This window comes from Panthera pardus, unplaced genomic scaffold (genome assembly GCF_024362965.1).
Source record: "Panthera pardus isolate Hobbes unplaced genomic scaffold, ASM2436296v1 HiC_scaffold_22, whole genome shotgun sequence".
Lineage (NCBI taxonomy): Eukaryota > Metazoa > Chordata > Mammalia > Carnivora > Felidae > Panthera > Panthera pardus.
Genome location: NW_026526788.1, coordinates 5,942,915 through 5,967,002, shown reverse-complemented (window position 1 = coordinate 5,967,002; position 24,088 = coordinate 5,942,915). Strand labels below are relative to the sequence as shown.

General features: G+C 42.0%; 1 protein-coding gene across 2 annotated transcripts; it reads left to right on the top strand.

Moving 5' to 3' along the window:
- The first annotated feature begins 2,416 nt into the window (after nucleotides 1-2,416).
- RBM34 (RNA binding motif protein 34) lies at nucleotides 2,417-23,203 on the top strand. 2 transcript variants are annotated; one of them, XM_019418960.2, is made up of 11 exons: nucleotides 2,418-2,568; nucleotides 2,678-2,852; nucleotides 3,068-3,204; nucleotides 8,089-8,320; nucleotides 9,029-9,088; nucleotides 11,400-11,443; nucleotides 18,274-18,357; nucleotides 18,514-18,577; nucleotides 20,139-20,178; nucleotides 20,414-20,532; nucleotides 22,365-23,203. In XM_019418960.2, exons 1-11 carry the CDS (start codon nucleotides 2,510-2,512, stop codon nucleotides 22,641-22,643), a joined length of 1,293 nt encoding a protein of 430 aa, XP_019274505.2. In that variant the 5' UTR covers nucleotides 2,418-2,509; the 3' UTR covers nucleotides 22,644-23,203. The 2 variants fall into 2 exon arrangements, with proteins under 2 accessions (XP_019274506.2, XP_019274505.2); XM_019418961.2 differs by lacking the exon at nucleotides 9,029-9,088 and having other exon boundaries at nucleotides 2,417-2,568.
- Nucleotides 23,204-24,088: the final 885 nt, after the last annotated feature.

Genomic DNA, 24,088 nt, shown 5'->3' with positions numbered 1-24,088 from the left:
TTAATATGCATCTGCTTTTTTCCACATTAAAAAAGATCGGTATTTAGATTTTTATGCCCCATTTAAATGAACTTTCCACCTAGAGGCAATCCTTTCTTAAGAATAATTTTTAAGGCCTAAAAAGCTCAAATGTATAGTTTTAAAGCACCTTTGGGATGACCCTGTATTTATTGTTACAGAAATTTGTTTAATGGATGATTTTTAAACTGTTGTAGAACCGTGCTTCCCAAAATGAAGTCTTAGAATACCGGTTCTGGGAAATGCTTTGGGAATTCATTGCCAAATATATATGCTATATATAGCATTTTTTCTTCGCAGAGATTCGGTGTTGGCGTATTAAAAACCGAGAAGGCCTATGAAGAGACCCCTGGCTAACTTCCTTTACCTACTGTTTTCACTCTTACCTGATCATGAAACCCTGGTTTTCAAGGAACTAATATCACGTACTTTGTGTGTTATAGAAACAGTGATTCCAAATTTTGTTGGAATTGAGGTTTATACTCTTGGGCCTCTCTGCCTTCCTGCCTGTTGTGAGAATTCATGGTATTACCAGAATTTGACTTAAATTCACCTCTGGTTACCTAAACTATAGTTTATCAACCTAGTTACAATGGATGGAAAAATTAAGATGGATGTTTTTTATAGTGTTCTCCAAAACCATTTTATTTCTCCTGAAATAACCTGAGGGTCAGGTCTTGTTAATTTTCTTAAGTGTAGGGAGATTGGGGAAGCCGAAGCAGAATACGGAAGACCACTAACGTATTTTCCAAAGTATTTTTGTCTGTATCTTTCTATGAAAAGAGTCCTTATATTTTAAACTCTTCAGAGGCATTAAGTGATCTCTGAACAGTTAAAAACCAGTTCTGAACAGCAGTGGGGATCATTTTTTGACTGTCCAACCACAGCCTCTTTCATCCTAATTATTTTCCTCTAGAAGTGTGTGCTCCCTTTCATTCTTTGTGAGCCCATTTCTCCACCTTTCTTTTAATTTTAACCTATTTAGGGATTTGTGACTACCATCATGATGGGTTTTGTGTCTATTAGATGTGATCCCCAAGCAGCAATAGTTTCACGGTTTTATTGTGGAAGTAATCTACGTAAGGCTTAACAAAATATGTGCTGAATTGTACAGTCAGGGAAAGCCAGTGGTTAGGAGTCTAGAGGGGGCGGTGAATGAGCACACAGGGATTATGATGACAGATGTGATGGTGACACACAGGAGCTGCAATCCTTAAAGTAACATTTGAGGGAGTTTCATCTAGAAATGGAATGTGTGGGTAAGAGTGGAGAGGAAGAGTCAGGAAAGGCCATGCAAGTGCTACGGCTAGGAAATGATTCTTGGAATGATGCTAGAGAGAGTGGGGATGAGAATGGGATTGGGAGACCTTCTGAAAGAAAAATTGAGTAGAATTTCTTCATTGGACTACATAGGATAGATGGAGCGAGGTGCTTGAATTGCAAATGCAGACAGTTGGATTTGTCTCATCTTTTGTGAAATACAAGGTCACAATTACGGGAAGCCTAAATAAGAGACTCGGAAATCGAGACCAGAGCCAAGCAGTTGAATATTGGGTGTTTTCCATCAAGTTTTCTGATACAGTCTATAAAAGGGTCACATATATTCTCAGTTACTTCTTTTAAGCAGCTTTCAGAAAGCACGCCTATTCTCGAGTCAAAATTAAATCCGATTTTACCACCAAAGTTCTGAATTCAATTAATAACAATTTGATACTTTTATTACTTAAAAATCAATTTATCGAACATTCACTAGGTACGGCAAGTAGAAATACATAAATAAGGTAAATTAAGAAAAAGGGTAAATACGTTAACACTAGTGCAGTTAGATGAAGGCTTGGAAAAAAATCTATTGTAAGTAACTGGGAGATTTTTCTAGGGGATATCTGAGCTGGGATTCCTTTCCGGTAAAGGAATAACAAGGAATAAAAAAGGCTAGAATGTGCGGGTTTGGAGGGAGAGGAGTCTGGGAAGTTAGGCTGAGAAAATAGGAGTTTTCAGTGCCCAGAATCTGGTAGAATAGCTAGGCAGAGCAGGTTAGAGCTGGAGCTTACTTTAAACGTTATTTTGAAATAGTGTGAAATACAGAAAAGTTGCCACAGCAGTGCAGAAAATGCCCATGTACGCTTCGCACCGATTCACCAATTACTGTGTAGCCTACATCCCTGTAACCTCATTTCTTGATAAACCTCCCTCCCTCCTCTTCAGTGATTCAGGGGTTTTCGACCGTGTTTCTCTCCGCTTGGAGTGGCACCCCACACCCAGCCTGGCTGATTCTTATTTATACTTCAGGCCTCAACTACTCTCGAAGACTTCCTGCACTCCCAAGAAAGGTTTCTTTCCAGCCTGAAGAGGTCCAACCCGGCACCGGAAGCTCTGCGCCCCGCTGCCTCCCGCTCAGCCCAGACCGGAAGGGGCGTGGTTCCTGGAGCGGAAGTAGCCGGGACCCGGAAGTGCCGGGCTCGTGCGCCGCCGCTGTCTAGAAAGCCTCAGGATGGGGACGCCGGTGGAAGAAAAGAACAACAGGAAGAAAAAGAAAGGTGCCCAGGAGAGGTGAGTGGCGGGTGGCACGTCCGCCTGGGCAGGGGTGTGCGTTCGGGAGCTCTGGAGGGCGAAACGGTGGGGCCTGGCGTGGCTGAGTTTCTGGCGTCGGTGTCTATAGAGACAACCCGGAGGACGGCGTTCGCGGGAGTCTGGCCGGAGACTATGTGGTTGGACAAGTCGCCAGCAGCTTGCTCCAGAGCAGGCGCCCCTCCAGAAATAGTACAGCTCGGTTGGCGTCCCTCTTCAGCTCTTCTGAGCGTCAGCTCCAACCCGTGTATGTGCCTGTGCCTAAAGTAAGTCACTGAATTCTATTCCGAACGTCCCGTCAGAACGGCTTTTAGAGCAGTCTGCCTCGCAGGGCATGATTTCTAAAGCGGGGCAGATAGGGTTAATTTTAAGTAAGCTTTCATTACCGGAATCCAGTGAGAGAGAACACTTGCTAATTTAGGAAGACTACTAAATTATTTAAAAAGATGAGGTCTCAAACATAACTTCCAACTTTTAAAAGGAAACCACCAAAAAAAGGAAACGGGATGAGGAGGAAGAAGGTACATCCCAAATTCAAGGACCACTTTTGCAAGAACCTTCACAAAAAATGAAAGTGAAGAAGAAACTTTCTGCTGCAGACAAAAAGTTGGCAAACAGGTCGGTAGAATCGTCTTAAGCTGATGTTAAAGAAATTAGATGGTAAAGAATTTGAGATTTTTATACCTGCACTCTTTATCTTAGTGTTTTGCTCATCTCGTAGTTCTAGGTTTTACAGAAAAAAATTTTTATTGTGTAAAATGTCATACATATTCAAAAGTTGAAAAGGATGAGAACCTCATATGCCCAGCACCAGCAGTTACTAATCCTTGGCCAGTCTTGTTCCATCTTTACCCTTCATATCTCCCTCATTAAGTGGAAGCAGATTTAAGGTCTGGAATCTAAATGTGTAAATATCCCAGCATGAAAAAGGTGAGTTTTGTTTTCCCAAACTCAGAGATCAGATTTCCCCCATTAGCTTAAAAAATGTTTTCATGGGGTGCCTGGGTGGCTCAGTCGGTTGAGCGACCGACTTCGGCTCAGGTCATGATCTCGAGGTTCCTGAGTTCAAGCCCCGCGTCAGGCTCTGTGCTGATGGCTCAGAGCCTGGAGCCTGTTTCAGATTCTGTGTCTCCCTCTCTCTCTGCCCCTCCCCTGTTCATGCTCTGTCTCTCTCTGTCTCAAAAATAAATAAACATTAAAAAAAATTAAAAAAAAAAAATAAACACTTTCCAGGGGCACCTGGGTGGCTCAGTTGGTGAAGTGTCCGACTTCGGCTCAGGTCATCTCATAGTCTGCGAGTTCGAGCCCCGCATCGGGCTCTGTGCTGACAGCTCAGAGCCTGGAGCCTGCTTTGGATTCTGTGTCTCCCTCTCTCTCTCTGCCCCTCCCCCGTTCATGCTCTGTCTCTCTCTCTGTCTCAAAAATAAACAAACATTAAAAAAAAAAACAAAAAAAAAAACATGTTTTCAGGGGCACCTGGATGGTTCAGTTGGTTAAGCGGCCGACTTCGGCTCAGGTCATGATCTCACAGTCTGTGAGTTCGAGCCCCACGTCAGGCTCTGTGCTGATGGCTCGGAGCCTGGAGCCTGTTTCAGATTCTGTGTCTCCCTCTCTCTCTCTGCCCCTCCCCCGTTCATGCTCTGTCTTTCTCTGTCTCAAAAATAAATAAACGTTAAAAAAAATTAAAAAAAAAAAAAAAAACACACTTTCCAGGGGCACCTGGGTGGCTCAGTTGATTAAGCGTCCAACTTCCGCTCAGGTCATGATCTCACATTCCGTGAGTTCGAGCCCCTCGTCGGGCTCTGTGCTGACAGCTCAGAGCCTGGAGCCTGTTTCAGATTCTGTGTCTCTCTCTCTCTCTGACCCTCCCCCGTTCATGCTCTGTCTCTGTCTCAAAAATAAGGAAACGTTAAAAAAAAAAAAAAATGTTTTCATTACAGTTTATTTGATCAAGATCCGAATAGTGGTCACATCACAGGCTCCCTGGTAACTTTCCTTGGTCTGTGAAGCCATTCTCTTCAAGCCCCTTAATTTTTTTTACTTTCTCTCAGAGAAAGGTGTCTCGCTCCTTGTCCAAGGTTAATTCGGTCACCTGTGCTTTGGATACCACATACCTCTTTTGTCTCCCTCCGGATTATTCCCTCAGCTATATCCATTTTCTTCTCCTTCCTGTGGCTTTCATCTGTCTCCTGTACAAATGTGCTCAAGTGTCTCATCCTAAAAAGAGAAATCTAACAAAACCAAACCCTATCTTTGCTACGATGCCCTCAGTCCTTCCCTTCATAGTCAAGCTTTCAGAAAAACTTTATACATGTGTTCTTCCTTTTCCTGATCTGTTTTCTCTTCCAGGAACTTGTTGTTCTGACGTGTTGAATCCGACTGTTCACTTGTTGTGTTTTTATGTGATCTCACCAAACTTCTGAAGCAGCGTGCAGTGAAGATATCCTGACCCACTTGCCATATTTTTTTTTTAATTTTTTTTTTCTTAACATTTATTCATTTTTTGAGAGACAGAGAACACAAGCAGGGGAGGGGCAGAGAGAGGAGGAGACACAGAATCCCAAGCAGGCTCCAGGCTCCAAGCTGTCAGCACAGAGCCCAATGCGGGGCTTGAACTCATGAACCGCGAGATCGTGACCTGAGCAGAAGTCGGACGCTTAACCGACTGAGTCACCCAGGCGCCCCACACTTGCCATCTTTAATAGACAGTACAGCCTCTTCCCTGTTCCATTCCACATGGTGGCTTTTCTTCCTGAAGCTATTAGATTCTTTTATCGCAGTCTCTTCTGATTCCCCTCTTGTTTGTCTGTTCCTTCTCAGTGTTCTTGTGGGTACCTCTTCTCCTGCCTACTCTGTAAATGTTGATTTCCCCCAGGATTCTGTGGTCGTCTTCTCAGGACTTTTTTCTACCCTTCATTCTGAGCAGTCTCCTTTATGCCCGGGGCTGCACCATTCTGATTTCTCTCCTGATCTCCTAATCTGTGTATCTGTTTGCCTGCTGGCATCTGCACCTGTGTATTCTAGATACAGTTGACCTTTGAACAATGGAAAGGTTAGGAGCACTGTCCCCCACACAGTCAAAAATCCACATATAACTTTCGACTCCCCCAAAACTTAACTACTAATAGCCTACGGTTGACCAGAAGCCTTACCATAAATAGTAGGTAAACATGTATTTTGTATGTTATATATGTCATGTACTGTATTCTTACAATAAAGTGAGCTAGAGAAAAAAATGTTATTAAAAATCATAAGGAAGAGATGCCTGGGTAGCTCGGTTGGGCATCCGACTTCAGCTCAGGTCATGATCTCACGGTCTGTGAGTTCCAGCCCCACGTCGAGCTCTGTGCTGACAGCTCGGAGCCTGGAGCTTGCTTCAGATTCTGTGTCTCTCTCTCTCTCTCTCTCTCTCTCTCTCTCTCTGCCCCTCCCCCGTTCGTGCTCTGTCTCTCTCTGTCTCAAAAATAAATAAACATTAAAAATTTCAAAAAAAAATACATAAGGAAGAGAAAATACTGTACCACATTTATCAAAAAAATAAATAAAAAAAAATCCACGTTTAAGTGGAGTTCAGACCCGTGTTGTTTGAGAGTCAACTCCACCTCAAGTTCAGAATGCTTCAGACTGAGCTGCGTAGGCTCCTGAGACCTGTTTGTCCGCAGGAATGGTACCACCAATCTTCCATCCAGTTGCCTGAGCCAGTGACTCGGGAGTCGTCTTATACCCCCTCTTTTCCCTGTGTTCTACTCCGCTGCCGGGTCCTGATGGTGCTGTCTTTTAATATCTCTTGAATCTGTTGTTCCCTTTCCACCCCTCCCTTGCTCAAGTTGGTCTGTTGTCTTCTCAGATACATGCAGTTATAACTCTCTCCGTACCGGTCTCCCTTTTCCAGCCTTGCCCCTTCCCTAAGCATCTTCTGCTCTGCTGCCCAAATGATCTTTGTAGGGTGCCCCAAAATTTTCAATGGCTCTTTAAGCTCTGTGGGATACAATCTAAGCACTTGCACGTAACAGCCATGGTCCTTGACCTGGTTCCTGCCATACCGTCTCGGTTCCTTTCACTCCTGCTTGGTACTTTATATGCCATAGTGGACAAAAAACTAGACATGAACCCTCTCCTTAGTGGAACTTACGGTCTAGTGGAAGAAGAACGTCAAAATTTACTGAGGACAATGTGCCAGACACGGCCTTTCCCCTCCCCTGAGAAGCCTCTCATGTGTGTTTTATTTTTCTACACCATGTTACCATTGTATTGTGAACTTTGCTTATCTCTTCAGAGGCTGGAGTATTGCAAGGTTTTTAATAGTCTCTTTATCTTTCTATCCCCAGACGCTAGAACAGAATAGGAACCCAGTAAATATTTACTGAGTGAATGAATCATTTACTACCCACGACTCGACTTGTATTACCGTTGCCTCCTTAAGATCCCAGTCCTGGGGCGCCTACTGGCTCAGTCGGAAAAGCATGCGACTCTTGATCTTGGGGTTGTGAGTGTGAGCCCCACTTTGGGTGTAGAGGTTACTAAAAAAATAAGTAGATAAACGTAAAATATGTATATATATATATATATATGTATATATGTACATATGTATGTACATATGTCTGTGTGTGTGTGTCTGTGTGTATATATATATATGTATATATATATATATGTATATGTATATGTATATATGCATACATATGGTCCCTGTCGGTTCTCTATTAGACTTGATGCTCAGATCTCGCTTACCCATGTGCACCAAGGTTTTTGTTGTATTTGCCATTTCAGAATGTACTTTTGACAAGCAGTCCTTTAAATATTACAGTTAAAAGTAGGAAATCTGGTTTTCCCTGTTGGCCACATTGCTTTTACAAAGTATTTTGCAGCCATTTTAACCTTTATAGACCCCCTACAAGTGCTGCAGATCCCCCGGAGTTCTAGAGCAGAGAATGAAACTGGGTATTCATAGAGCATAAACTAGACCTCCAAGAGCTTTACAACTTTTGTTTAAATGAGCAACTTTTGTTGCTCTGCAATAATCTGACAGTTTTAACATATCTTCAAAAATTGAGCTTAGTTTTTTCTAATCTTTTTTTTAATACATCATTCTTTTTTAAAAAAAAATATTTATATTTGGAGAGAGAGCGTGAGTGGGGGAGGGACAGAGAGAGAGAATCCAAAGCGGGGTCCGCACTGTCAGTGTGGAGCCTGATGTGGGGCTTGAACTCAGGAACCATGAGATCATGACTTGAACTGAAACCAAGAGTCAGACGCTTAACCACCTGAGCCACCCGGGTGCCCCAATTTTTTCTAATCTTGAGTATTCTAGAGATACTGGTCACTTTTTGATAATGCTGTTTCTTAAATTTAGATATATTTGTGAATCATAAGTTTATATTTAGGAAAGCTAGAAGTAGGTGAGAAATATTTCAAATCTTTGTGCTTTGTCAGATACTACATCGGACTTCTAGGACTCTTATTCTTTTCTTTTTACCTTTTTTTTTTTTTCATGGCCTTGTAAAGGGAAAACGCCCTAGCAAGTGCTGATTTAGAAGAAGAAATTCACCAAAAACAAGGACAGAAAAGGAGTGCTTCTCAATCTGGTATTAAAGCAGCAGATAAAAAAGTACTTGATGATGTAGATCACACAGTTGTAAATCAGAGAAAGAAAATTGAAATCAACCAAGAAGAAGAAAGATTAAAGAATGAGAGAACGGTGTTTGTTGGGAATTTGCCTGTCACGTGTAATAAGAAGGTAAGTGTGTATAATCTACATGTTGTAAGGATTCAGAGAACTTAATAACTCATAACTTTGTTTACTCTTCCTTTATTGAATAAGTACATAATTAATAAGTCATTAACATATAGCTTCATTGTAAATGATTACATGAATCATTCTGTAGATTGATTCTGGTATACACCTTCTCCTCTCCGTTCCCATAGTCACTGCCCTTATTCATCCTTTTGCAAATCTGCAAACAGTATTGCAGTGGCCTCCTGGTTTGGTTTTGTTTTTTTTATTCCTTCCAGCCCTCTTTTCTGTTACATGTCACTAGAATGTAAACCTGAAATCATGCCTAGCGTAGAGTAAGGAGCTCAATAAATATTTGTTATATAAATGAATGAATACATCCTGAGGTTCTTCCATTATGTGGGATTTACTAAACCCAAAATATGCCCTTTACTTTTACAGTTTACATGTGGCAAAGATTATAAAAGATTCAAAGACAAAAATGCGTACCTTATGGATACTAACAAAAACTTGAGATGCGTTTTATGTGTATATATGTGTGTGTGGAAACTATTTTTTGTCTTCCAACCGAGTAGTCCCTTGTTCCTGAAATGTTCTTAAAAGAAAACCTGGCAGTAAAAGATGATCAGATGGTTTTACTTAATTCTTTTTTGTAGCACTTACTTGATGTTCTGAAAGTAGACTAAAGTATATATGTTTTTTTTATTTTAGAAGCTGAAGTCATTTTTTAAAGAGTATGGACAGATAGAATCTGTACGATTTCGTTCTCTGGTATGTTTTCTCCCTGTCTTGAAATTGCAAATCTCGAAACGTATTCGTTTAAGTCAGACTTATTAACATGTTGGTATTAGTGAGATGGAGAAGCACAGCCTTTTGAATCAACAGGTTCAAATCTAGCCCCAGAGAAGAAGTGCTCTTAAGATCTACTTCTGACTCCTGGACTCTGTTAAATTAATGCGTTCACACAGTAAAATGATATCATTGTAGGAGGGTGGATGTGTGACTTTTGTTTGCGGAACATTAATACGTGTGGAATAGCATTTCTGAGCTCCAAGGCATTCAGTCCAGGAGGTTGGTGTACTGTAGACAGTACCTACCACTGTCAACTTAATTTCCCTAAAGTACTTCTTCCCAGGGGCGCCTGGGTGGCTCAGTCGGTTAAGCGTCTGACTTCAGCTCAGGTCATGGTCTCACACTCGGTGAGTTCGAGCCCCGCGTTGGGCTCTGTGCCGTCAGTTCAGAGCCTGGAGCTTGCTTCGGGTTCTGTGTCTCCTTCTCTCTCTGCCCCTCCCCAACTCGCGCTCTGTGTCTCTCTCAAAAAATGAATAAGTGTTAAAAATTTTAAAGTACTTCTTCCTGGAACTCATGATCATTACACATACAGGTACCGCATCACTTATGCGTGCGCGCATGCGCGCGCACACACATACGCACTTTGGCCTGGTATTACTTTTGGGGATCTTGCTCTGTCCCTGGATTACCGGTCTGTTTGATGACTCTGTCGTGCATTCTCCGGCACCCCATGCTTCATTATGGTGCTTATGACACTGTTCTGTAGTCGTTCCATTATTCGTCTGCCCCACCAGACTGAAAGCTGATAGCAGACAGCCGGTTTGCCTTGCTCATTCGTGGGTCACCAGTACCTGCACATTGTGCACATGAAGCTTATATGGAATTGCCTAAAGCCCTTACATTTGCCTTGCTGTGAGTGAATTCTGTCCTGGTTCTTAGTCTGACAGTCAACACAGGGTGGCCCTGAGGCCACGTGTGACTCTCCTGCAGCCTGGGAGCTGCCGTCGTTGCTGATCAGACGCTAGCGCTTTCTCACTCTTCTTTTTGCTCAGTTCATTGGTTTTGTTGCGACTCCTCCTCAAAGTCTCATTTTGCCTAGTGAGATACAGTCTGTGTTTTGGTAGGCGATTAAAATGTTAATTACTCAAGTTTTTCTTTTTGATACTTTATACCATCAAGTTTTTTTTTTTCCCCTCTATTTCTGTACCTTACTGCTTTGGGTCTTACCTACTCATTTGTATCTTCAGTAACAAGATACAGATGCTTGAGGGCTCCTAGAAGACACCTAGTAAATGTGTTTTGATGACCATCATTCACCTGTTGATTGTTCACTTGGGCATTTCTCATGTCTTGCATGGTTACGCTGTCTGTATTTTCAGAGTTTGTGAGTAAGGCAAACTGAGAATTTATATCAGATGACTAAGATTTCCAGGGGACATTCGTAGTAACTGCCCTAAATTAAACTGACATTCATAGATGGTGCTGCTCTGTGAACTTGCAGGATCTATATCTTTTCACCTTTGTCTTGTCAGTACCTGGCTGAGGCATTTCAGTGCCTCTGCCAGTTATCTCAGGACTGGCGCCTTGCAGACGGTCAGAGTTGTTGACCTGAATTTCCATCTTCTCCATAAAGTTTTCCCTCCCTAACCCCTCATTCTTAAGTAGTACAAAAGTAATACTGTATAGGGCTGAAAAGAAAGTGAATTTGAATGTAAAGGGGTTTCCCTTATTTGCCCAATTAAAGATACAATGATTTTTTTTTTTTTTTTTGCCAGCCGACATATACTGACCCTTAGACATAGGGATGAAATAATGTCTTTACATTATTTCCCAATTTATTTAGACATACTTAAAATCATACAGAATGTACAAAAAAGTAAAATCATATAGCACGTACAATAAAATATTGATATAGAAGTGTTGCTTTTTTCCAAGCTTATTTTATAAAACAATTTTCCTTACGTTTTTCTTACGCGTCTTTAACCTCCATATCCCCTTATGTCCAGAGACCCCTTTGAGTCATCTGACCCAAGTTGAGAACACAGTATGTTTACTTCCATTTAGATTAAAAAAGTCATTGTCTGTAAAATTTTGGCCTAAGCCACCAGATCCCATTCATATAACATTAGGACGGTTGTTTCTGATTCCCTAGAATGTTTTAATTACATCACATCAGAATAAGACATTTAGAATTCGATTAATTAAAATATAATTAATTTGAAGTAATATTTTGGATAATGAATTTTCTCTAATACCTGTCCCCCCCCCCCTTTTTTTTCTCTCTTAAAAGATTCCAGCAGAGGGAACTCTGTCCAAAAAGTTGGCAGCAATAAAGTAAGTTTATAATGAGAGAAAGGGAGTAGTCTTAAACTCTCTTCCATTTTGGTTAAAACTTAAGACCGTGTTTTCGTGGATTTTTATTTTTCGATAATACATCATACTACTTGACTATTTTCTTATGACTGCAATAGCGGGTAAATTTATCAGATGTTTGTCTTTAAGCTTTAACATAAATTGTAGAATCACATTAAATATTATAAATAAGTTGCTGGAAAATGTGCCATGAGAATTTTCAAGGACATTTAATCAAGCTTTATGTTTGGAAGAGAATAAGGAAATTTTATGCCCAAATATTGTAGTATAAATCATAAATACTGTATTTTATCAGTTCTAAGGCACACATTTTCCCATATCTTAACATTTTGAAGTCAGGATGCATCTGAAAATCAGGGGTGCCCCATAGTTGCGGTTAGCTGGTCAGGTTTTTCCAGAGAATTCATGTTTGCTTCTGTCAGGTTACCTGGGGGTACTACCAGCTCAAGACCACTTTAAGCTCTCTGTTTGAAGGTTTGGGGACTGTGCTGGTAGTGTGGCTCACAAGTTCATATTCTCAGGGGATTTTCCCCTACCCTCCTTATCCACCTAGTGCCATGGATGAGACACAAAAGTTTTCTTTACTCTCCCTTCATTTCTCATTAATTTTTAAAATTGAAGTATAATTGACATATAAATTTAACGTTTATTTATTTTTGAGACAGAGAGAGACAGAGCATGAATGGGGGAGGGTCAGAGAGAGAGGGAGACACAGAATCGGAAGCAGGCTCCAGGCTCTGAGCTGTCAGCACAGAGCCCAATGCGGGGCTCGAACTCACAGACCGTGAGATCATGACCTGAGCCGAAGTCGGATGCTTAACCGACCAAGCCACCCAGGCGCCCCTAAATTTAAAACATACAACCTGTATTTCTCATTCACCTTCAGTTCTATGCAGAGTCTCCTATTAATCTCTAATCTTGGGTTTTTTTTTCTAACTACGACATGAATTCATAGATTGTACAAGCAGAGGTATATATATTAGATATAGCTATATTAATAGATCTACAGATTACATTGATATATAGGTATGGTTATATTAGATAAGATAGTGTACTTTGAAAACATTGTGGCATTATTTACAATAGCCAAAACACGGAAGCAGCGTTAAGTGTCCATCAATAGATAATTGGATAAACACACACACAGGAATATTGTTCAGACCTAAAAAAGGGAAAGAAATCTTTATATTTTTGACAACGTGGGTGGACCTTGAAGACATTATGCTAAGTGAAATAAGCCAGAGAATGAAAAACAACTCGAAGACACAGAGAACAGGTGGGTGGTTGCCAGGGGAGGAGGTGGGGGTGAAATGGCTGAATGGGGTCAAAAGGTACAAATTTCCAGGTATAAAATAAGTAAGTCATGGGGATGTCATGTATAGCATGATGACTATTGTTAATAACACTCTTGGGTATTTGAAAGTTGCCAAGAGAGTAGATCTTAAAAGTTCTCATCACAAGAAAAAAGCGTGTCACCCTGTGTGGTGATGGATGTCAACCAGACCTACTGGGGTGAGCATTTCACAGTCCATATATGCACCAAATCATTATATTGTACAACAGAAGCTAATATAATGTTACATGTCAATTACATCTCAATCAAAAGAAAAAGAAGTCACGGGTTGCCTCAGCCAGTACTAATTGAATAAAGTTAAAAAAAAATTCAGTTGAATCACTATGTTGTACTAATTACAACCTAATTCACTATGTTCAGCTAAGGTAACATTGTGTGTCAGCTCTGCTCACGTAAAATTTCACAGAAATTTCTGGGAATCCTCCAGTAACAGGATTTTTGAGTTACGGCAGCTCCTTTGAGCATCTTGGTGCATTCATGTGTACATTCGTTCTTAATTTAGACTTCTTTGGCAGACCAGGTTCTTGGCAGTTTTATCCCATACCCATCACAGCATTTGTATTAACACTTAATAAATATGTGTTACTATGTGTTCCTGGCTCCAGTAACGTTTGTGGGGTAGCCACACATGTTAAGTCCTTCCATATGCAGGGTATTATTGTTCAGATGCTGTAAAGAATGGAAAACTTGGTAAGACACAGCTCTTCTTCAGGTCGTATGGACTTCTTCCTGGAGGAGGCTAAAAGCCAGGGCCCAAGTTTCAGCAGAAACCAAGATGCCAATAGGAGTGTATAATAGTACTGAGGAATTTTGATGCCAGAAAAATAGAATTTGTGCCCTGTGGTTGCCATTGGCCCTGACCACCTGCCCCCAATCAAAAAATTTCTTAAATTTAATTATTTGAATAAATAATGAAGCAAGTGGTTAAAAATAAAGTGTAAAAGTGTATGCAGTGAAAAGTTTCGCTCCTGGACCTTTACCCTAGTCAGCCAAGTTCCTGCCCCAGGCTGCTGCTGTTTTTACTTTTTAGTATAACCTCCTAGAGACATTTTACGCATTTACAAATTGATACACATATATATACTTTCTCCCCTCCCCCCCAGCCCCCCACATACCTTTTGATGCAGTTGTATTCAACATGTATACTCTGCGTCTTCCTTTTTTGCACTTACTATAAACTGGAGATCACTCACACTGTTGGATGCTCCGTGGCTTGTTCTTTTGTTATTGCCCAGTAGTATTCCATGGTGTAGCTGTACCAGAATGTATCCAGCCATTCGTCAGCTTGATGAATGTTTGGGTTACTTCAGGGTTGGGGCTATCACGAAAAAAGTTCTGAACACATTGGTGTACACATTATTTTTCTTGCTAAAGTATCTGGAGGTCTGGGACTGCTGGGTCTTGTGGTAGGTATATGTCCGTTTTCTAAGAAGCCGTCAAATAAATTTCTGAAGTGGCCTCACCGTGTTACATTCCACCCGCTGTGGGAGAACTCCCATTTCCTTCACATCCTCACCAGCACTGGGTATTGCCAGTCATTTAATTTCAGCCCTTCTAAGGGTTTGTTGTAATGGTCTCAGTTTCTGTTTAGTCTGATGACTAAAGATATTGAGGGCCTTTTCATGTGCTTTTTGGCTGCTTGTATCTATTCTTTGGAGAAGTGTTGGTTCAAAAATTTCACCCACTTTCTGGTGGCTTGTCTGTCTTATTGTATACAGTTTTTCATTGTGGGTGCAAGACTTTTTTCTGATATATATGTTTTGGATATTTTGCCCCTATCTGTGGCTAACCTTGTTTTGTTGTTAACGTTTATTTATTTTTGAGAGAGAAAGACAGCATGCAAACAGGGGAGGGGCAGAGAGGGAGACAGAATCAGAAGCAGGCTCCAGGCCTCCATGTCAGCACGGAGCCCAATGTGGGGCTTGAATCCACGAACCGTGAAATCATGTCCTGAGACGAAGTCAGACACTTAACCAACTGAGCCACCCAGGTGTCCCTGTGGCTAACCTTTTTAAGGGTGTCTTTTAAAGAGCCCAAGTTTTAAATTTTGTTGAAGATCCATCTTTGCGAGTGCTGGTTCTTGGTGGTCTGGTTGGGGGCGGTGGGGTTGTCTGTTGTCCCGGTTCAGCCTCTGATGCAGGCCGGCCCTGTCTGTCTGTGTACCAGTGCACCGGCCGGTCCTCCCTCCCATGGCAGCCAACCTCTGCCTTGTGTCTTTGGTGGATCTTGAGCTGGAAAACATTTCCCACTCCTTGCCCTGTGGTAGGAGGCCTCCCTTCTCTGGCCCCAGAACTTTTCCCTGTGCTCTGGGAATGACGGGGTTTGCTGTCTCTGCCCCAGCAGCTCAGCCCTCTCCGTTGGGAGAAGAATCCAGGTGGGCTTTGTGTCCTTCCCATACTTCTCTTCTCCAGCCCACACCCCCCAGGGATGTCTCTGGGCTCCCACCTGCCCTCAGTCATTCCTGGGGACACTGGCAGAGGTCGGTGGAGCAGGGCCTGCAAGCGGGTGTGCCTATCTGTGTTGCTGGCCTCCAGAGATTCCATTTCGGGCCCAGCCCACACGTGGCTCTGGCAGTGTATTAAATCCTAGCTGAAATCGGCCTGGCTCCCTTGTCCGGCACCAGCTTCTGAGCCAGTGCTGCCTCCTGTCTTCTCGGATGGCCCAGCCCTTGCTTAGCCCCCCAGTTTCCTTTGGACCTCAGCTCGGTTTCCTTTGGACTTTAGCTCTGGTAGCTTCTACAAAAGTTAGAATGTTGTGGGTTATTCGGCTTCTTGTGTAGGGGTGGGGATGATGCTATTTCTGGTTTTCTCCCTTCTGGGTGCAGGTGGAACTCTAGATGTCATTAATACCTAGATCTCTAGATGTCGTTAGTTTTTTTAAATCACCCACCCAGCTTGATACAAAACAGGTTCTTGCCACATAGAAAGGGGTAGAACTGTGTGCTTGCCCTCTGTATTCCCTGTGCCAAGGGATCTTTTCTCGTAGAGTGCAGTTAAGAGTTTGTATTTATTTATTTATTTATTTATTTATTTATTTATTTATTTAATGTTTATTTATTCTTGAGACAGAGCATGAACAGGGGAGGGGCAGAGAGAGAGAGGGAGACACAGAATCTGAAACAGGCTCCAGGCTCTAAGCTGTCAGCACAGAGCCCCACGCGGGGCTTGAACCCGCAAACTGTGAGATCATGACCTGAGCCAAAGTTGGACGCTCAACCAACTGGGCCACCCAGGTGCCCCAAGAGTTTTTATTTTTTAATTTTTTTAGAGAGCTTGTGCCTGCCCAAGTGCAAGTCGGGGAGGGGCAGAGTGAGAGGGAGAGAACCCCAAGCAGGCTCTATGCGCCGTGCAGAACCCAGCTCAGGGCTTGATCTCATGACCCTGGGATCATGACCTGAGCAAAAAATCAAGAGTTGGATGCTTGAATTGACTGAGCCACCCAGGTGCCCCCAGTTAAGAGTTGTTAAAGTCCTTTTCCATTTAGGTTTTTCTTGGGGTTTGTCTTAGTCTGTTCAGGCTGCTACAACAAAATGGCACAGACCAGATGGCTTATAAACAATAGAAATTACTTTCTCATACTTTCAGAGGCTGGGAAGTCAGAATGAACTGCCAGCGTAGTTGCATTCTGGTGAGGGTCAGCTTACTGATTCGTAACCAGTGCCTTCTCACCGGTCCTCACAGTTTATAGTCAAACGGTAAGATAAAGAAGGGGCTAGGGGCGCCTGGGTGGCTCAGTCGGTTAAGCGGCCGACTTCGGCTCAGGTCATGATCTCGCGGTTTGTGAGTTCGAGCCCCGCGTCGGGCTCTGTGCTCACAGCTCAGAGCCTGGAGCCTGTTTCAGATTCTGTGTCTCCCTCTCTCTGACCCTCCCCCGTTCATGCTCTGTCTCTCTGTCTCAAAAATAAATAAACGTTAAAAAAAAAAAAAAAAAAAAAAAAGAAGGGGCTAGGAGTTCTGTGGGGTCTCTTGAAGAACACTAGTCTTGTTCAGGAGGATTCCACCCTCATGACCTCAGCCACGCCCACAGGCCTCACCTTCTATTACCATCACATTGGGCGTTACATGGATTTCAACATGAATTTGGTGAGGATGCAAACATTTCAACACTAAGACAAGTTGAGTAGGATGTTGTCAGGAGCTGTGTGTTGCAGGGAAAGCATGGGGGTTCTGGAGTCACTGAGGCCTGTTTGAAGTCCTGGGCTGGCCACGCCTTGCCTTGTGATCATGGTACTTCTCTGAGTCTCAGCTTCCCTATCCATAAAATCAGAAAAGTAACACCCATGTCAGAGATGGGAGACTAAATGAATACATAAAATGGCTAATACAGTGCCCAGTATTATATTAGGCATTCAATAAATCGTAGTTAGTTTTATCAATAGAAAACTATCAGATAGTGTAGTATATTATTACAGAATGTGATGAGAAATGCCCTGACATTTCCTAGTGCCTTTCTTGATGGTACTCATTTGTTTATTAGCATTTTTGCTACTTCAAAAACAATAGGTTCATGTCTTCAGGGAAGAATCTGTGGTCATTACTAGGTCCTTTTTGCTGATCGGTCACATCTAAATTATATGACCATTTTGCAAGCCTGCGAATTAGTGGGTGGAAGCATTGAGCAGCAGCAGCAGCTGTAATCGTTAAAAAGAGTGAAAACCAGTCATAACCTGCTTCCCGTTGAGCGAACACAGCACTACATCCAGTCCCAACAGAGATGTGCAGTCTGGGTCTGAGCAAACCTCTGGATCCAGCTGCCAATTTGTAAGAAATAGGGAGGCCAGAGGAACACGTTGACCTGTATTGTGAGCTTGCAATCAAAACCGTCCAGGCTTTGGAAAATTCCGTAGGTCGAACAGTAAGGTAAAGAGAGAGATAAAGGCAGAATCCTGCAGATTAAATTAGACTCAAAAGACTTCAAGTCCCCAAGTGGACATCACCAAAGTATGACCAAGGAATAGACGCTTGATTGTGATAAAACTACATAGACACGCAAGCAGATGGTTTCTGGAAAAGTAGGGGTGGTAGGCACAGAGAGTGTCTCTGGGATGGGCAGTGGCTGCAAGGTTATTGATCTTTAATATTTCTCTAAGCTGTACACATTTGTATAGTTTTTATCTTCTCGTATCTGCTTATGTGTTGTTAGGTACAGGGCTCCAGTTAAGATTCTTGTTTCTAGCTTTGTGACATTGCTTGGGGGGGGCCTACTTGCTTGCTCCCTCATAGTGATGATCAATAGGAAGGCAAAAGTTACATGTTTTGTCCAATATCTGTGTAAGTTGTATGTTATTTTTTGCGTTACTACTAAATTGATAAAGAGATGAAACTTCTGGGAATTCTTGTCATATGTGCTGATTGAGAGTAGAAAACAAATTATATCTTTTTAATGACTTTGAGAGTAACAGATTTTACACTTTTTTTTTTTTTTTTTTTTTGTATAGACGTAAAATTCATCCTGATCAGAAAAACATTAATGCTTATGTTGTGTTTAAGGATGAGAGCGCTGCTACAAAAGCATTGAAAAGGTAATGTTATCTCGCTGAGATTTGAATGGAATTATTACATTTAAGTATGTACGAGTATGTTTTTTTTATTCTTTGGTTTGACTTTAGAGCAAATATTACAGTTAACTCGGCGCTCATTTTTAACAGCCATTCTCCCCCTTCGTGTTTATAATGCAGAAATGGGGCCCAGTTTGCAGATGGATTTCGTGTTAGAGTTGATCTGGCATCCGAGACTTCATCTGTAAGTGGTACTTGAGTTGTTTAAAGAACTTAACTAGAGTCTTCTAGAGAGAAACGTTCTTTTCCGAGCTTTCGCTAAGGAGAGGAGTGGAATCATCAGTGAGCACAAGGGAAGCCAAGAAGGAAACACTTTGGCCCTTGAGGTCACAACGTTGGGGCACAGACTGGCACAAGGACCTTAGTCAACAGCTTCCAAGAACGGGGTACCCCCATACCCGGATCAAGTATTCATAGATAGTTAGCCTGGGAGGGATGTTGGAGATCATCCGGGCCAACACCTTATTTCACATACCGAAATAGAGAAAGTTAACTCCGTTTTTGAGTCCCTACTCTGTGTCAGGTATTCAATGCTGAGCTATAGTCCGGGTTCTGTAGGGGTTCAGGGGTCCACAGTACAAAGGTGAAGACAAACAGATGGGCTGATTGTGGCACTTTTTTTTTTTTTAAGGTATTTATTTTTGAGAGAGAGAGAGAGAGAGCTTATGAGTGTGAGCAGGGGAGGGGCAGAATCCAAAGCAGGCTCCAGGCGCTGAGCTGTCAGCACAGTCGGATAATTAACCGAGTGAGCCACCCAGGCGCCCCAGCACTATGTTCTGATAAATACACAGGATGCTCTGTCAGCTCAGGAATGGGACACTTGACTTGGGGAGGTACCAGCAAGAAGGGACAAAGGAGGGTGCAGGAGAAGAATAGGTGCTCTTGGAGACTTCAAAGATGAGTCAGTGTTATCTGGGCTCAAGAAATTTTAAACAGTGTATATGGCGGGGACCAAAACTTTATTTGCTTAGGGAATGGCAAGAGCTTGATGCAGTTAATAGCAGGTAGAGTGTGAAGAGGGACAGCAGTAAGGGACTTGCTGTTGGAGAAACGGGAGAGGCCAAATCATGAAGACTGTGGTCTGCCGTGTTGAGGCGTCTGGATCTTGTCCAGGAGCAGTCCCACAGGTTTAAATGCAGGAGTGACGGGTAAGTTTGCAGTTGACAAAGGTCTCTCAAAGTGAGTGAAGGCTGCTTGTAAGAGCTCACCACCGAAACCTAGAGTGCATTTTCCTGGGGGTCAGAGTGCGCTGGCTGAGAACCGACCAAGGCTTGGAAGACCTCTCTGGCTCTGATGTAGACCTACCCTGAGGGCCAAGTATGCTTGTGTTATTTAAATTAAGCCGACTGTGTTATTTAAATTCAGTTTTATTAGCATACAACCACCATTTACTTGTAAATGTTCTGTTAAGGCTGGGAGGGTAGTTACATCAGAGACCACGTGGCCGCAATGCCCAACAGACTGCCGTCTGGCCCGGTGCCGAGTTTGCCGTGCCAATGTAGCGTGCCTGTCCTGGGCACTGCCATGTGTTAGTGCTAGCTGTGACCAAAAGAAACCCTGTTGCCTCTGGTGCTTACTCACTTTCAAGAGGGAAGATAGAAGAAACAGAATCAAATAAGGGACAGGTGCGTAGTTAAATCAGAGCCGTGGAGACCTGTCAGATACATGGTGTGAGGGAAAGGGGATTTTCGGATCACTTCTGTTTTCAGCTCCAGTGATTTTTATTAACCTTCTTTGTGTTTCAGAGGGACAAGAGATCAGTATTTGTGGGGAATCTCCCGTACAGTAAGTGTTAAATAAAGTACCCATTTATCGTTAAAATAACAGGAAAATAACAACTGAGTAGTAACTTAATGTTTTGCTTTAAGACCAACTTGGAAAAGTGTAGAGTGTAACTTGACTAATTTTCGTGGGGCTTGCTGTATTAACTATATTACATTAACTTGCCGTATCGTTAAACAGCTCCAGCTTTCAAAGGCCATTCTGTTTTTACTTGTGCTCTGGTTGAATTTGTTTTTAGAAGTGGAAGAATCTGCAATTGAGGAACACTTTTTGGACTGTGGGAGTATCGTGGCGGTTAGGATTGTGAGAGACCCAGCCACTGGAGTCGGCAGAGGCTTCGGCTACGTACTCTTTGAGGTATGGGAGACTCGTGCATCGTCACTGTCCACTGAAATGTGCTGGAGGGGTTGTCCCTGCTGTTTCATCTCTCGGACATAACTGTCACCGTCACCTTCAAATTCCGTCTTCAGGAATCTAAACTCATAATCTGTCATATTAGAGTACTCTTCCTGTAACCGCACCTCATCAAAAGACCTTCCGGTTCCCTCTTTCTCCACGCTGATGTTATGAAATAATGTTTCAGATATTGGACATGAAAAGTATTAAGTCTCTGAATTTCCCCTTTCCATAAAATGGAGAAAAGAATTGACCCGTTGGCACAGGTAGAAGAAAATCTTGGTCTTTGTACAAAATTAGTTATATTTAGTTTACAAAATATTAACCAGCGTATCATGCCTAATAATACTAGAACATACATACTATGAGAATATTCATAATGCCTGATGGCACTTAAGTTTTTCTCCCTTCCGCAAGCACCCGTTAATACATTTCCTTTCAGTTTTTTTCGTGCCTTCTTTTTTAAAGTTGAACTTCCATCTGTGAACATAAAATTTTGCAAACTGCTTTGTGTTTTCTGTTGTATAAGTATGTTCCTTTGAGTGAGGTAACATAATTTATACTATCTTTTCCCTAATGTTTCTCAAATGTTGGAAATTTGCAGCGTTTTCTATTTTTCCCTGTAATGATGAAATTGGGGTGTTTTTTTTCCTTCAAATGTTTGTGTGCAGTTTGTGATTGCTTTTTTTTTTGATAGATCCCCAGGCCTGTTACTGACTAGGTCAAGATAAATGACCATGTTTAATACTCTTGATATGTATTATTACCATACGGCTTTTGAGAAAGGTTGTCACAGGCTTTTGTTGCCATCGTTAATGCATTGTAGTGTTTCTCTGTTGTCTACTATTTTTTTAAGGTTTATTTATTTATTTATTTTGAGAGAGGGCTCGAGTGGGGGAGAGGCAGAGAGGGAGAGAGAAAGAATACCAAACAGGCTCCTGCTGTCAGCACAGAGCCTAATGCCAGGCTCTATCTCACGAACTGTGAAATCACGTCCTGAGCTGAAACCACGAGTTGGCTGCTTAACCGACTGAGCCATCCAGGTGCCCTTCTGCTGCTGTAATTACTTGATAAGTTCTTAAAGTCCTTTAGCAAACATCTCATGAATATTCAGGGTTGTTAGCATCTAGTGGTTCTATATTAGAACAAAAGAGTAATAGAATTTGGGATCTAAATGGGATCCTACAGGAGTGCCTAGGGGGCTCAGTCAGTTAAATGTCCCAACTCTGCTCTGACAGCATGGAGCCTGCTTGGGATTCTCCCTCTCTCTCTCTCTCTCTCTCTCTCTGCCCTTCCCCTGCTTGCTCTCACGCTTTCTCTCAATAAATATTAAAACAAAAACAAAAAACAATTCTGCAAGGCATCTAGTTCAACATTTCAGAAACTGAAAGGGAGTTCCCTTCTCTCAAGTCAGCTAACACAGTGCAGCTTTTGCAGAAAGAGCCTGTGACAAGAGAGGCCGATTGGTTTAAAAGATTGCATGTGACCGATCTAGTTGGTTGGAACTCCATTTTACAATGAGAAAAATGAAGCCTGTTGGATTGTGACTTACCTAATTATGTGACAAGGCAGCTGAGTGCTTCCTGGGGAGAAACCTGTGAGGAGCATGATTAAAACGAGACTACCGGCCCAGCCACTGAAACCCGTGGGGTTGCACTTCTTGGATGTCAGAGTGGGAGGGGCGTTTATCTGTGCAAGCTTGAAAATTCTCCTAATCCACTAAAGTCACAGTTGTACTAGTGTCTTTGCAGAGGGCTTTCTGGTGGAAATTAATATATTGATTTTTATTCCAGAATACAGATGCTGTTCATCTTGCTCTGAAGTTAAATAATTCTGAACTGATGGGAAGGAAACTCAGAGTCATGCGTTCTGTCAATAAAGAAAAATTAAAGCCAAATTCAAATCCCAGTTCGAAGAATGTCGGTAAACCTAAGCAGGGACTTCATTTCGATTCAAAAAATGTAGGACATTCTAAAAGTTTGTTTATTGGAGAAAAAGCTGTTCTCCTTAAGAAGAAAAAGAAAGGACAGAAGAAGAATGGACGGACTAAGAAACAGAAAAAACGGAAGTAACAATCCGAAGGTTATTTTGCTCCCACTGAGTACTCGTAATAAAAGTGTGGTAAACTCATGTATCAAGTTGCAGAATTTTATATGGATGGTGCGTGTGAAACGTGGGAACATTTTTAGTTTATTCGCATTGTGATGGCACCTTTGAAGCGTTTGTTTTAAGATGTAAGCAGATTAGTCACCAGTGATTATGAGATGGTATGAGATGATTTTAGACTTAAGGTAAACATTTGGAATTTTAGTGGCTATGTATTAGCGTATGATAGAAATATGTAATTAACACTTCAGATGGATGTTTCAAGAATTACTTGGGATGAGACTAAAAGTGAGTAAATTTAAAATGTATATATGTATGCACACGTTGATACCAATTGGATCTAGATAGGTAGGAATACTGATCTAATACAAATAACGGTCCCAAAGAAGAAGGGTTTGAAGGGCTCTTGTATAACAGCCACTAAATTTTTTTCCCCTTTCTCTTGAACTTGTGAAAAGTAGAGTTCTGGGTTTTTATTTTAATTCATCAACGTAGTAATAAACTAACCAAAGAATATTATATGAAATATTGCTTTGATTTCTTATTCTTAACCGGTAATTAAACTCGCTATTGAAGTCCTTGGTAAATTGTCTACAAAGCAGATCTCTACTTTTATTTCTGTTTCTCAATTTGAAAAATACTCTCCCAGGAAAACTTGTGATTCTTAAATTAGTGTCATGCAGTAGAATGAAATGAAACAATCTTTCCAAAAAATCCTGTTTAAAGGATATTTTCTGATAAAATATGGTAATTAGGCCACAAAGTGTAAAGTTCAACAAGAGGAGAGAATACCATTGTATTGCCTTGGCGCCGAAGCTTGTACTATAGCTGTTGCCCATCTCACAGACCTTACTTACCCAGCTGCATCTGCATCCAGGAGGGAGGGGGGGTGGGAGAAATCCAGGGATGCTGATCTGAGGCAGGCGGAATCAGTGTTGCAGGTGTCATGTCACTTAGGTGGAGAAGGGGATTGAGGGACAGTGAGTTATTACTGATTATTTTGAAAATCCCTTCTTGTGGTCATAGCACCGGGGAAACCTAATGATCTTTAAACTGTAATTTGTAGAAATCAGAGCTCTATTTTACTGTATCCAGAGACTGGGTATTTTATGCTTAGTATCCCCTATGGTGCTTAGAATCTGGTTTTTTGTAAGTATGGTTCAGTAAATACTTCATACTTGATCATCTTGAGCATTTTTGCATATTTCACCAGTTAAAGTTGTATAAAGATGCATCTCCTATACTGGGGCACCTGGGTGGCTCAGTCGGTTGAGCATCTGACTTCAGCTCAGGTCATAATCTCACAGTGTGTGGGTTCGAGCCCTGCGTTGGGCTCTGTGCTGGTGGCCTGGAGCCTACTTCGGATTCTGTGTCTCCCTGTCTCTCTCTGCTCCTCCCCTGCTTGCACTCT

What these genes read in the sequence shown, in the direction of transcription:
- RBM34 (XM_019418960.2), top strand. Translation starts at nt 2,510, where the DNA reads ATGGGGACGCCGGTGGAAGAAAAGAACAACAGGAAGAAAAAGAAAGGT. An exon ending in CTGTCACGTGTAATAAGAAG is followed by an intron (nt 8,321 to 9,028) that starts GTAAGTGTGTAT and finishes TTTTTATTTTAG; the next exon opens with AAGCTGAAGTCATTTTTTAA. An exon ending in TCGGCTACGTACTCTTTGAG is followed by an intron (nt 20,533 to 22,364) that starts GTATGGGAGACT and finishes TTTTTATTCCAG; the next exon opens with AATACAGATGCTGTTCATCT.